At 44.3% G+C, this 14,781-nt stretch overlaps 1 protein-coding gene across 1 annotated transcript in view; it reads left to right on the top strand.

The window, feature by feature from the left end:
- The first annotated feature begins 2,087 nt into the window (after positions 1–2,087).
- Positions 2,088–14,781, top strand: part of TH (tyrosine hydroxylase) — a 76,235-nt gene continuing 63,541 nt past the window's right edge. The window contains exon 1 of the mRNA XM_029583035.1: positions 2,088–2,201. Within this exon, the coding sequence (XP_029438895.1) occupies positions 2,112–2,201 (90 nt within the window). The 5' untranslated portion in view covers positions 2,088–2,111. The remainder of the gene's footprint in view (positions 2,202–14,781) is intronic.

Here is a 14,781-nt window from a genome sequence, read left to right on the forward strand (position 1 = left end):
ACTTTCATTCTAAATGTTTTGTAATTTTGCCTGAATTTGCTCAATTGTTAACTATCTTGGGTTCTCTTTTGCTTTATAAGAGGGTTATTTCCTATTGGCTGAGATATAATGGTTATTAGATTACTACTGTAAACATATTTTCCTTTTGTTGCATATATATCGGCCATTAATCAATATTTGTTATTGTATAACTGTTTACCTGAACCTAACTAATGACAAGCGGTTATTGCTGTCTGTTTGTTTAAAACTTCATTAAAAAAAAAAGAATCTCTGCTGGCTGCGGGGCAGGTCCCGCTTCCTCCTCGTACCCCAGCGATCACCGTCAAGCTGCGGGCTGGCAGAAATGCTGCCGGGCACTGGTGCTGCCCCGTGGACTGCTGGTTGAGAAGAACCACTGCTCTGGATGATTGCTTACCGAGGGTAACATTAAGCACATCGCTTACAACATTTTACATTTCTTCCGTAAAAATGAAGATTCAAAGATTCCCATTATCTGGAGAGTCACTTTCTTGCTCTTTCTCTCTTTTTTTTTTTTTTTATCAATTTACACTTGGGACTGCATTGTTCTTTTAACTTTCCACTCTACACAGGTTGCTTTAGTGCCCTTTTGCTGGAAAAGCAGCCATGACTGTCACCCCCAGAGGTGGCTGCTTGATTTCTTTGAAAGAACTGAGCCTCGGTTACGTGTTAAGATTGTTTCCAGTAAGAGTCCAGATGTCTTGGATATGTAAAAAGGTAGTAAATTGTGTTCCAAGGCAGAGCCTCCTTTAGGCAACCGTTGTCCTTTGGAGCAAGGCGCAAATTCTAGCAAGGATGCCCGGCACATGCAGCTGCTGTTCTCCTCGGAGAAGGGCTAGTATTATAGTTATTCGCCTTTCTTTCCCACTCCTTCCATGACTGAACACAAGCTCTCTTGTAGTTCTTTCTTTTATGTCTCTGCTCATGTGCACTGAGATTGTTTTTCTTTTAGCACAGTTTAAAAGAAACTGACAACTCTCAGCCAAGAAATACAGAAAGCCCCTCCAGCCTAGTTCCATCCTGCTTTGAAATAGCAAACCCTGTCTCATCTCCTTCTTCTTTCTTTCCTCTCAGCCAACCTGATTTCTTTGTGTTTATTTCTTCTACTTTGTGTTTATTTCTTCTACTTTCTTTCACTTGCCCTCTTAATTTTACCGTCTCTTCCACGTTTTCAGTCTTTCCCCCTTCTGCTATCTTTTTCTTTCTTCCTTTTGCTCTTTTCTTCATTTCACTCTTGTTCTCCCTCTTTCTCCTCTTTCACTGTCTTTTCTCTTTCTCTTTCACTTTCTCACTTTGCCTTTTGCTGTCTTTTCTCCATCCTTCTCCTGTCCTTTTCTCCCTCTCTAGCCTCCTCCCCTTTCTCTCTCTTTTCTTCCTTCCAATCTGTTTCCGTCTGGGTATCTTCCTGCCTCTCTCTCTTTCTTTATTCTGCTCTCTCTCTCTCTGATTCCCACTCATTGTCAGCTTCAGATCCAGGAATCTTTATTGACCTGACAATGTGTACACAACGTTGCCAAAGCGACACAGGGGAATGCCTATGTACTAACAATCCTTTCTCCCACTTTGTGTCTATAAGAACAATGCCTTTGTTCAGAGTTGCCTAAAGTGGTTAAAAATAAAAGAAAAGACAAAACAATGTAGAATAGCAATAGTAATAGAATAAAATTACAAAGTAGGGAAAAAAAAGAAAGACATTTCCAGGATTCTGGTGATGGTCAGTTCTCCTGTCGCCTGTCTTCCTGTCTTGTTCTTTTCCTCTTTCCCTCTCTTTTCTTTTCTCATTTTCTCTCTTTTCCCATTCCCTGACTTTCTTTCTTTCCTCCCTCTCTGGCTCTCTGTCTTTCCCTTTTGTTTCGTTAGACTAAACTCAGTCCATGCATGAGGGAGGAGGAGGAGGCTGTAAGATAAGAAGCAGGAGGGGGTCATTCGGTGAGGTTGGGTGACCGCTGTCTCTGAAGCCATTGCAGGTCCGGGTACAGAAGTGCTCTCTCTCTCTCCCCCCCTCCCCCCCATGACGTCAGCCATGCCCTATAAAAAGCCGGACAGCAGGGGCTCTCTCACAGCCGAGCCGGTACCAAGCCCACGAACCCACGATGCCCACTCCCAGCGCCTCCAGCGCTGCAGCCAAGAGCTTCCGCCGAGCCGTGTCCGAGCTGGACTCCAAGCAAGCTGAGGCCATCATGGTGAGAGCGCTCATCGCATGTCAGGGGCTCCGCACACCTGGGGGGGACGGATTACTTTTTGTCGCTCTTTTGGTAAAAATGAAACTTTATTTCCCATGAAAACGCAGACCCCGCTAAAAGACATAAAAAAAATACCACTCCACAAACAGGGTTGGATCTTTGGGGAGGGGTGGGGGGCAGGGAGAATTTTTCGTTTGTTTAAATACAGAAAAGAAACGTTTCTCTTTAGGGATCAGCCTGAAACGAGCTGAGACTGCTGGCAGGTTCCCGGGTGCCTTTCTCCGGCTCCTTTGCAGTAGAGCAGGAGCCCTGGAGCGTGTGGGCTGCAACTTTTCAGCTGCCGAGGGGTGTGAGGGGACGATCTTTATTCTGCTTGCGATGTTAGGGATCCCCGCCTGACCCCATAGGAAAGCGGAGCAGGCAACTCATCGCTAAGGCGAGGGTCGCCTGCCGGGGAAGGACACCCTGGGCCACCCTGGAGCAGGTCAATATTGGAGGGATGGCAAGGCTTAGACGTGGGGGAGGAAAGAGGTGTGCCGCTCAGCTGCCGACAGACGCTGCCGGTGAAACGATCCTTTCTCTAGTTTGTTAGGTTAAATGGATATTTTGCTTTCGTCCGTTTCTTCAAGCGTTTTCCCCCTGTTGAAGTTTGGATCCCATTGATGCCCGGGGCTCGGGTTTCGTGGCAGTGTGCCAGCTTGGTGGCCAGAATGCCAGCACCGGATTGTGGGGCATGGGGGGTGAATCCCTTCTCCATAAGCTGAATTCCTGGTGGGAGGGGCGGTGGCTGTCAAAAGTTGGGCTTTTAGGTTTCCTCGAGGATTGTAACGCCTTTGTCTCTGCGTTGTTTATTCTCCATCCCATTTTCGATTCTCGGCGGACAATAGATCACCGAGCCGTTCCCGAAGCCCTTTGGCTAGCTCAGAGCAGTTTAACTTGACTTGCACGCGGAGCAGGGAACCGGTTTGTATCTTCAGACTGCGAGGCTGCTTCCAGTCTTGGCATTAGGGTTCTCTCTATTTATTGACGGCAGATGTCTCAAGGGGGCGAATTCGGATTCAATAAATCTTAAAAGTAATAGGCAAAAGTGTATTTGCTTTTGGTTTTCGGCCAAATGTTCAGCTGGTGAAAACAAAAGTGCAAGATAAACTTTGCCTTCCGTGTAGGCTGTAGCAGCAGCTAGCTACTCACATTTGTTCTCACAAATTTTGTCTTTAATTTGGCAGTTATCTCTCAGAATGAAGGGAGCCTACGCTATTGCACCGTGAAAGCTTCAGCTTTTATATGCTGCCCAGTTTTCATCCCTGACCTTTCACATGCTTTAACTTTCTGATTGAAATCAGCTACAAGTCCGCATTGCCCCTGCTTTCTGCTTTACTTCCCCCTTCCCCACCCCCTACTGCTGAAACAATGTATAAGGTATCAGAGTCTCTCCGCACTTCTGCTCTGGGGCTTCTGGTTGCTTACAGAGCAGTTTGCACTTGCTTAAGGACATAAGAACCTAAGAACGTGCCATACTGGGTCTGACCAAGGGTCCATCAAGCCCAGCATCCTGTCTCCAACAGTAGCCAATCCAGGCTATAAGAACCTGGCAAGTACCCAAAAACTAAGTCTATTCCATGTTACCGTTGCTAGTAATAGCGGTGGTTATTATCTAAGTCAACTTAATAGCAGGTAATGGACTTCTCCTCCAAGAACTTATCCAATCTTTTTTTTAACACAGCTATACTAACTGCACTAACCACATCCTCTGGCAACAAATTCCAGAGTTTAATTGTGCGTTGAGTAAAAAAGAACTTTCTCCGATTAGTTTTAAATGTGCCCCATGCTAACTTCATGGAGTGCCCCCTAGTCTTTCTATTATCCGAAAGAGTAAATAACTGATTCACATCTACCCATTCTAGACCTCTCATGATTTTAAAGACCGCTATCATATCCCCCCTTAGCCGTCTCTTCTCCAAGCTGAAAAGTCCTAACCTCTTTAGTCTTTTCTCGTAGGGAAGTTGTTCCATTCCCCTTATCATTTTGGTAGCCCTTCTCTGTACCTTCTCCATCGCAATTATATCTTTTTTGAGATGCGGCGACCAGAATTGTACACAGTATTCAAGGTGCGGTCTCACCATGGAGCGATACAGAGGCATTATGACCTTTTCCGTTTTATTCACCATTCCCTTTCTAATAATGCCCAACATTCTATTTGCTTTTTTGATGCCGCAGCACACTGAACCGACGATTTCAATGTGTTATCCACTATGACACCTAGATCTCTTTCTTGGGTTGTAGCACCTAATATGGAACCCAACATCGTGTAATTATAGCATGGGTTATTTTTCCCTATATGCATCACCTTGCACTTATCCACATTAAATTTCATCTGCCATTTGGATGCCCAATTTTCCAGTCTCACAAGGTCTTCCTGCAATTTATCACAACCTGCTTTTTTCTACATTTTGAAATTTGTAGCTTGCCTTACCACGCTCAAGGCAGGTTACAACCAAATAAGAACACCAGGGTGGCAGTCTATCTGGTGCCACCAGGAGCAGCCGAGCTGTATATATTGGCAGAATACCGAGGAGAGGGCCATGCAGGGGCTGAAGCAGGATCCATACACAGTAGAGCAAAAACTCACACCATTCAGAAATGGTAAAAACCAAGAGGATATTTAATCTTAATTTGTAATTGTATCCCTTAATGCACTCATCTCTGATAGAGTCACACTAAGGAAATCAGTTTATGTAAGGCAGCAATTATTTTCACTCCGAGAGATTCATGCCACGCAAGCAAACTGTAGCTTTTCTTAGTCTAGGATACTGCAGAGCCAACCTGTCTTAGAAAAACTAATTCATGTTTCTTTTCTTCCAGAGCTGCTCACTAGGGATCAACAAGATCTTTTTTTTAAAATATCATTAACCAGAATTCCAACTGATTTCTGTGAAGGGAAAACTAGAGAAAGTCAGTGGTGAGCTCACTGTCCTTTCTGCTTTGGGGGAAGTTTGCCACAAATCAGTTTCCCTTCATTATTACAGAATTCTTTGACTCCCTGTATTATGTTATGTCCTTGAAGCCCTGATGTAATTAGGCATTAGAGGGAAAGCAGCATTAAAGATACAAGCACCTTCCTGGCTGTCTTACTTTAAGATTTCTGACTTTCCTATTAGGATCTGCCTGGTACTTGTAGTGTGACCTGGCTTGGCCATTTCCCCATGAATTAAGACTTTAGCTTCTTCATATTTGCTGTTGCAATGAGTTTTTTTGTGGGTAAAAGCGATGTCACAGTGCTCAGTGCACTCACTGGTATCGTGTACTGCATGGGTGCCCAAAATCAGTCCTTGAGGGGCCAGAATCCCACTCAGGTTTTCTATGATGAATATGCATGCAATCTATTTGCATACAATGGAAGCAATGCGTACAAAGAGATCACATTCATATTCGCCTTGGAAATCCTGAAATTCTGACTGAGTTATGTCTCTTCAAGACCAAGTGTGGGCATCCCTGGGCTAGGGATCCTGACAATTCACTGTCACTTCCACAATGCCCTGTTAAAGTATTACTGTCACTAAAATGATTGCTTCTGCCAGGCATTCTGCAAAATGCCATGATTAGAAACAGAAGTGTTTGTACCTAATTACCGGCACAGGCAATGCTTTTCTGAGAAGCAGAATGCAGAGGAAACAGCGCTGATGTCAAAGAGTGCATCCTGGGATACATACTATGGGCACCAGCAGAGTAGCAAGGTGGCTCTGCGTGTCCTGAGTCCAGGGACTTCCAAAGTAATTATTTATGCTTTGAACTTCACCTGACAGAAAAAAAGAAATCGCTTCTACTAGGGTAATGCACACATAGGTGAATTTTCAAAGTGCGACACGTGCCAAAAACTGGAAAATACACAAATATGTTTGGCCGGCGTGTGCCAAGTGGATTTTAAAGGCTGCCCGAGTTACGAACATACCTCCCCGCTATGCACACAAATGAAAAAGTGGAACAAATGGGGCATGGGCGTGGTCTGGGCAGGGCTTGGCATTCCTGAATTTAGGAATGAAACCAGCGCATAAAAACTTGTGGTGCATGAGCGCGCCAGCGTCTCCTACCGCATAACTTTACTTCTCCTAGGGATGGCGTGTAAGTCCTAAAACAAAAAAAATATATAGGCATGTCAGTGGGGTTTAAAGGGTCGGGGATAAAATGGGAAAAGGATGGCCATTTTAGTAGAGGGCTTAGGAAGCCCTATCCCTTACCTGGGCGAACAAAGTGGTTTAACTGGTAATTGCATCGGTGCACGTTTCTTACATGGTGGAGGCGGCATGTGCGTGCGTCCATATAAAATTGTGCGCACATGTAAGCGCGTACAGTCTATTTTATACCATGTGTGTCTATATGCGCATATGTTATAAAATGACCGTGTCTCTGGACGCAAGCCGACATACGCATGTATATGTGTTCCCATGCACTCGTATTAAAGTTACCATCACTGTAGGTAAAATCTGTGCAAAGAGTATTTTCCTTTTAAAATGGTCCCAGATATGCAGCACAACTTGGGTATAGAAGTATTGGACCAAGAGTCCAGGAAACACCTGGTACTTTAACTGCTTAAAACCCACCCAATGGCATGTGTATGGTAATCACATAACTCTGAAAAATCCCAGCTGAAGCTTGTTTAGAGAGACATCTTGGTGTCATATTAATATTACTGCATCCTGGCCACCAGAGCGACATCTAATGAAAATGTTCTCAGTAGTAAACTCGCAAGTTTTCAGACTCCTCAGTGCATCTAGGTATAGTTTAGACACCAGGTTTTGTTCTGGAATTTGTTTCATTTTAAGATGCGATCATTTGAACAGTTTTAATTTTCCTGTGATTGCACAGACGTGGCTTAGCTCAGTTAGGCTGCTCTGAATCAGTGAGTACTCTGGGAGGTGTCTCTGAAGCACTGGGATTGCAGAACTCAGACTGGGAGGGCTGCACTCTGTCCACGCACTCTTAAAAATGGAAAACAATGTTTTTGTTTTCTGATCTCAAAAAGTGAGTTCTCAAAACTGAATATTCAAAAGGTTTTTTTTTTTTGGCTTACATGGTTTCTTTTCTTGAAGAGATTTAGAGAATAATTAATAAATCCCAACGGGTCAGTTGAATTTTGATTAAAAAAAAATAAATCAGAAAATTCACCGTATTTATGTTTGTAACTTATCTCACAGTATCACAATTAAAAGACCCCAATTTTTAAAGAACAACTTTAGAAGACATTTCAGTCTGTACTTTTGTTTTTGGATGTAAAATAGACTATAGGTAGAGGCTAGGTGAAGCCTTAGTGAATACAGATTGTATGACTAACAGCTGTAAACATGTTGGGGCTGATGCAATAAAAGTTCTCCGAAAGTGGACGCTCAGTGTTGAGTGCCCGATTTTCTAATGCATACCCAGGCACCTCTCCTGGGGGCGCCATGTAATATTTAAATTAGGAGTCGCGCTGCCAAGGAGGCACTAGGGTCGATTGCGCGCCCCTAGCACCTCCTTGGCAGTGGGTGCACAGGAAAGGTCAGCTGTCTGCGGGTTAGGAAAGCAGATGCTCAACTTTACAAGTGTCCATTTTCCTAACTAGTGCACAGCCATGGGTTAGGAAAATGGGCTCTCATTAACTGAGCATCCGTTTCCCTAACTTGACCACCGGCTCTTTCAAAAAAAATTTTTTTTAACTTTTTAAACTTTTGTTTCCTCCGACTTAATAGGATGTTCAGAAAAGCAGTATTTTCTGCTTTTCTGTACAACTTTTTGGGGTGCTCAGAAATTAACGCCTGCTCTGGGCAGGCATTCATTTCTGAGTCTAAAAATGTGCAAGTCCAGTGCACATTTTTTTTTTTTGCATGTGGGGTGAATAACTAAAAGCTTCATCGACATGCGTTTGCATGTGATGAGAGCTATTAGTTTCATGGCACGTTGGTCGCACGTTGTGGACATGCTAATCCCCTTATAGCATAAGGGGCTGTGGACACGCCTTTCAAAAAGCCCAGTGACATGCGGAAAGCCCCAGGACTCATGTAAGTCCCGGGGCTTGCAAAAAGGGGCAGGGAGGGGGTGGGGCGGGGCCATCCAAGGTGCAGGGTGGGGTGGGGGTTAGAGGTTCCTGGCAGAGCAGCCATTTGCCACTGTGCCGGGGATCGCGTGCTGGCAGTTGGCCGGCGCGCACAACTTACTTCAGCCCCAGGGCTGAAGTAAGTTTTACAACAAGAAAAAAGGAAAAAGGTAGGGGGGAACGGGGAAGGGAAGGTGGGGTGAGGGGGTAGGGAAGTTCCCTCCGAGGCCACTCCGATTTTGGAGTGGCCTCGGAGGGAACATGTGCGCGCCTGCATGCGCATGTTAGAAAATCGGGCGTACATGTGTGTGCATCCGCATGTACATCTGAAAATCTACCCCTTTGTGTTTAGGTCACACCTCACAGGTGTCTGATACATCTCTATGATATTTACCCATAATGACTAAATAGTTATTCTGTTTAAGTAATTTGTCTATTTCTAGTGATCAAAGTGAGGGTATATGGCAGTAGAGACTATGAATCTGCCCAATAGTGTTCAATAATCAGTCAGCGAGGCCCTTTTCTTTTGTGACTCTGTTTTCTTACATATAGCATCACTTGGGGTTCACACATGCCTGAGAGGATACCTGGGCTCCCTGAAAGGAGCACCAGTAAACCTGGATCTCCTTTCTCAAGGGGCCTTTCCAATTCGTCCTCATGGGAAGAATCTTTGGTATAGGGCAATGGAATGGTTACATAGTGCAGGGTTCCCTCATTCAGTCTGAGCTAGAGAAGTACCAAGGATTCTGTGATGTGACAAAGCCTACAGCTTCTCCCATGGACACAAACTAGCAGAATCCCTATGTGCATCTGAGCCACCCTTCTGCAAAGAGGTGACGTTTGATCACGTGGCTAGTGAAAACTTTTCAGACCTGCTCCAAGAGAATATATCACATCTAAAACTAACAGTCATGTTTTCACGTCTTGAGTTAGTAATTCAGTTATTGTTAACGGGTGGTTAAACTATGCAAACTGGACACGACGACTCACTGTGACATTCCTTTAATATCAAAGTAACACGTAGATGGGACACCGTGAGGGGCGGGAAGAGGAAAGGACCCAGCGAAGTATAATTTATCATGCTGGAGCTGTATTGCAGAAAAATAAATAAATGTCCAGGAGGAGAGGGGTTAGTGTAGCTTTTAACCTCCTCATCCTTACAAATAGAAAAACCTGTAAATGTCACAGCAGGACCATTGTGGAGCTGTCCAGTGCTGAAGCGTTTCCCCTGCAGCGTGCTGCATATCTGCTGTCGGTGCAGACCACCTGATCTCAGCACAGCGTGATCTCTGGGGGGGGGCCCTTCCAGATCACGTTTGTATAATTTCACAGTCCATGTCTGTTCTAGCAGGTCTCAACATGCTGCAGAGCAGATCTAGCAGAGCAAGATCTAGTAGTGTTCTTTCTTTTACCTGAATGGGATTCTGGAAGTGGTGAACTGGGAGGAAGAAAAGAACACAGCTTGGGTTTTCTCAGATAGATTAACTCTACGATAGGCACAGAAATTTAGACTGGCCATTTAACCTAGGATGCAGAGTACAGACATGTGAAATCCGAATTCCAGTGTGATTAATACCTGCACTCCGCGCTGTGGGACTTTGAACAAGTCACCTAACTTTTCCTGGCATGCTTCATCTTTCTTTCTCCTTCCCTGCCAGTCTGGGCCAGAGGAGGCGACATCCCTAATCCGCCCACATTAAAGAGTGCTTTGGATAACAGGGAGGCACGCAGGAGGCAGATTTTTCCCAGATGAATTACTTTATCGGACGGACACTGTAAGAGATCTGCATCTATCTCACAAACACAGCTGTGTAAGGCAAATAGCCTCCTCTCACATCATTAGCATGTAAATGGCACTGGCCGAGGACACAACAGGGCAGGAAGGGGAAAGAGAGTTATAATTAAAAAAAAAAGTCCTTTAACTCATTCATTGCTGGGAATAATTTTATTTAATGGTAAAGAAATGAAGCTGTACGTTGCAGGCAAAATACATAGATGAGAAAAATAGATGATTTGAACTCACAAACACGCTAAAGCCTGAATGAATGAGAAAAAGCCAGGCATGTCAGGATAGTAAGGACGAGACTGGAATGTAATGAGAAAAAGCCAGGCATGTCAGGATAGTAAGGACGAGACTGGAATGTAATGAGAAAAAGCCAGGCATGTCAGGATAGTAAGGACGAGACTGGAATGTCAGATAGTGGATTCATTTAATGTATTGAACTTTCTATATGTATTAGTGTGCCTGACTTTTACTCATGTATTTAAACTGTATTCAAATAATATTGTGCCTTAAATCTCATAAAAAGGAGTGCAGTCTCCTTTCCTGTGAAGACAGGTTAGTGCTGTCACGATTCTTGTACATTTACAGCACTGCCAACCTAATTCTCCGTCACTTTGAGATTTAGATCGACTTGATTTTTTACAACTCTAATCTCCATGCAATTTGCAAGACAGCAGATGCCAGACAGCGACAGGACTATTGTCCAGTCAGAACTGGACTATTGTTTCATGAGGCCAGGATGTGAGGCTGACAACATCCAGATTATGTGCATCTCTGCTGCCCCTCTCCTCTTCCTTTTCCAGTGAAACTAATTTTCTTGCAACTGGTTGACTTATAACTTGCTCCTTGTAGTCTGCTGATTGCCCTCAGTGCTGTCTGTCCTGTGCCGCTCAATCATCCCCAGAGTGTTACATGGAGTCAGGGTCAGTCCACTTGAATAGTGCCTTGTCTGTGTATTATGCTTTGAAGAAGCGCAGGTAATGCATGCTTGTGGTATATTTATTGTGTATATATTGCATGCTTGTGGTATATATTTGCTGTATAGTTGTGGTATATAATCTGTATAAAAATTGTATGCTTTTGGTACATGTGCTTTATGGCTTGGGGTAAATTTCAAAGACTTATGCAGGAGCTGTGTGCATAACATCAGCATATACATGCAAGGCATACGTGTCCTCTATGCCCGGTAAGCAAATTTCCAGAACGGTGGGAGTACGTGCATACTGCTGCTGCTCTGCAGAAAAGTATGCAGGGTTAGAGGGAACATTGAGTGCATTACAGGGTAGAGTTTGGAAGTGCATGCACATGTATGTGTTTTATAAATGGAATATGTGCACATATCATCAACCATAAGCACATGCATTTACATCTGCTATCAAGTCATGGAAATTAAAAAAGACTATTTTTTATGTGCAGTTTTTTTTGGGGGGGGGGGGGGTTTGGAGCAAGTGACAGAGGGTGTGGATGAACTGGCAGAGGGTGGGGATGAACTGGTGTAGGTCTCTGTGAACCGGTGCTTGGAAGAACGAGCAGAAGTATTTTCATAAGCCAGAATGTGCATACGTCAGCCAACTATAAAATACCTGCCTTAGCACATAAACAGAGTTATTTTGTGTGCATGTTAAATTATTTAATGCATAAACTATGTGCACATACTTTAGGTATGTAAACATTCAGATCCCTGCATTAAAATAAACGTACATGGATTGAAACATCTGTGCGAGGTGTTTGGGCTGTGAGACACGGTACTTTTGCAGCTCCCACTGTAAAGTTTATAAAATATTGGCATAGCTTTAGGCACACTTACTTGTATATGTATGTGCTGCTTTATGCACGCAATTGAAAATTATTCTCTGTGGGCCGGATTTTAAGAGGTACGCGCAGGAGCACATTTGTGTGCGCAACCGGGCGAGCACAAATGTGCGTCCAATTTTATAACATGTCGAAATCAGAGCGGCCTCGGAGGGAACTTTCCTTCCACCCCCCCCCCCACCTTCCCCTCCCTTTCCCTACCTAACCCTCCCCCCAGCCACTATGCCAGAGGCCTCGGTCCAGCCCCTTCACAAAGCCCTGGGACATATGCGAGTCCCGGGGCTTGCGCGCATCGAGGGGCCCATGCACATCTCACTTATTTCCAAAAGGGGCATGGTCTGGGTGGAATCTAGGCAGGGCATGAGCATTTTGGGGCTTGGCCAAGAGATCTGCACGAGAATACTTGCACACCCCAGCACGCATCGAGGTCCCCTGCTATGTAACTTTACTTCTGCTATGGATGATGTGTAAGTTATAAAAGGATCAAGCCATTTTGGAGGGATTTAAAGTGTCAGGGGGTAGGATTGGAGGACCTACCTGTTAACTGGGTGAATTGGGGGGGGGGGGGGGGGTCTGAATTCGTAAACTGGGAATGGTGTGGGCACATAGTTACCCCTTTTAAAGTCCCCTGACTTATGTGGTGGAAGGGTGGGGTGTCTCCATGAGTCACCAGGAGGCCAATATTCAAAAGCCATTTAAATGGATAACTTAAAAATTATCCATCTAAATGGTTTAGCCATGATATTAAATGGCTTATCCAGCTAAATTCTAGCTGGATAAGTTGGGGGTGTTCCTGGGACAGAAAGGCTAAAGACGTTAGGGCTGTTCCATTTGGAGAAGAGACTGAGGGGGGATATGATAGAAGTCTACAAAATCATGAAAGGACTTGAACAAGTTAATGTAAATCGGTTATTTACTCTCTCAGATAATAGAAGGACCAGGGGGCACTCCATGAAGTTAGCAAGTAGCTCATTTAAAACAAATCAAAGAAAATTATTTATCACCTAGCGCATAGTTAAACTCTGGAATTCATTGCCAGAGGATGTGGTTACGGCAGTTAGTGTAACTTGGTTTTGAAAAGGTTTAGATAAGTTTCTAGAGGAAAAATCTATTAACTGCTATTTCGATAATTAATAAGCAATAGTAGCTTGAGATTTATTTAATCTTTGGGTACTTGCCAAGTTCTTGTGACTTGGATTGGCCACTGTTGGAAACAGGATACTGGGCTTAATGGACCCCTGGTCTGACCCAGTATGGCATATCTTATGGACTTTTCTTCCATGAACTTGTCCAAACCCTTTTTAAACCCAACTATACTAGTTGCCTTGACCACAACATTTATTATGACCAAATTTGATGTCACCCCTGAAAGGGAGTTACTATAGTCATTAATATATGAAACAATATGTATTGGAGAAGTTCTTAGACAACTATCCGATGGAATTATAATAGGAAATTGCCCAATAATCCACTGAGGATTATCAAACTAATTGTGATTATCATTTTTGACAATACAATATTCAAGTATTCCAGTTTTAGAACTTGACCCTAAAATGAATAACTTTTTACATAATCCACTGGGCCATCCATCGTGTCATCCAGTGGGTCCTTTATGTGGAGTGTCTTTCTCATGGAGATAAACGTTGGGTCTTATGGGGGGGGGGGGTTATACGCTTTTTAAATTCCACTTCTTTGTGACACCTCAAAGTGGATGGCAGCGTGGTAAGGTTAGGTGCTATTTTCTTCTTCTTTTTGAGTTCCTAGTGTGCTTCAAGCCAGATTTTCCTTCACACGAAGTGGTGGGCAGAAAGCTAGAACTGGTGATCCAGGGGACATTTCTTTATTTGCGTATGGATGTGCTGCCGGATTGCAAACGAGCCACAGACATTACAACCAATTTGGGAAACAAGCAGAAAAATAAAACATAGGCGGCAGTGCCCAGAGGAGGCTGCGAGGCGTGGCCAGGCTTCAGAGCTGTCTTTCATAATCCAGTTAAGAGCCCTTCAGATTCTTTAGAAATGATTATCTGTGCTAATAGTGGCAGAGAAAGGACAGAGAGGTGAAAAGCAAACTCTTGTGTTAGGAAAATCATTTCTCTCTCTCCAGAGACGGCACCAGATCTTTTTCTTGCCTGAGATTACTGGAGCTCGGTGTTCACCAGATCCCACACAAAGTCCTAAAAGTGCTTTTCATATGATAGCTGCAGCACCCCTGCTATTCCCACTGCCGATGTACCTCAGTCCTGGCCTGCAACAGCCCCCAGCTTTTTCAGTACTGAGCTCCACCTACAACTAGGCCAAGTCACCTCGCTCCTGCCCTCTCTGTGAGGCTATTCATAGTGACATAGAAATGACGGCAGAAAAAGACCAAAATGGTCCATCTAGTCTGCCCAGCAAGCTTCCCAAGGTAGTAATTGCCGCTCCGTGCCGGTTAAGCTTTTTTATTTATTCCCATCCTCTAGCCTTTAGGGATCCACAGTGTTTATCCCATGCCCCTTTGAAATCCTTCACAGTTTTAGTCTTCACCACTTCCTCCGGAAGGGCGTTCCAGGCATCCACCACCCTCTCCGTGAAGAAATATTTCCTGACAATGGTTCTAAGTCTTCCTCCCTGGAGTTTCAAATCGTGACCAAATCAATTCAGAGTGGTAGCGATCCTTTCACAGCTCATGGGCATGCCATACCTGGTTTGGTCAAGTTACTCTGAATGATGAGCCGCAAAGAAAAAAGGAGCGGAGGGTGATAGTGTGCACCCGGCTGCATCACAGCAGTGCTTTCACCTACCGCGGTCACGGCATGGCACACACTATCACCCCCATAGCTCTACCCTAAAAGGTGGTGTTATTTCTGGTGCTACTGCCGGCAATAATGTCTAAAACATTATCGCCCACAGCAGTACCAGAAAAAATGTTCCTAACCC

This window comes from Rhinatrema bivittatum, chromosome 17 (genome assembly GCF_901001135.1).
Source record: "Rhinatrema bivittatum chromosome 17, aRhiBiv1.1, whole genome shotgun sequence".
Taxonomy (NCBI): Eukaryota; Metazoa; Chordata; class Amphibia; order Gymnophiona; family Rhinatrematidae; genus Rhinatrema; species Rhinatrema bivittatum.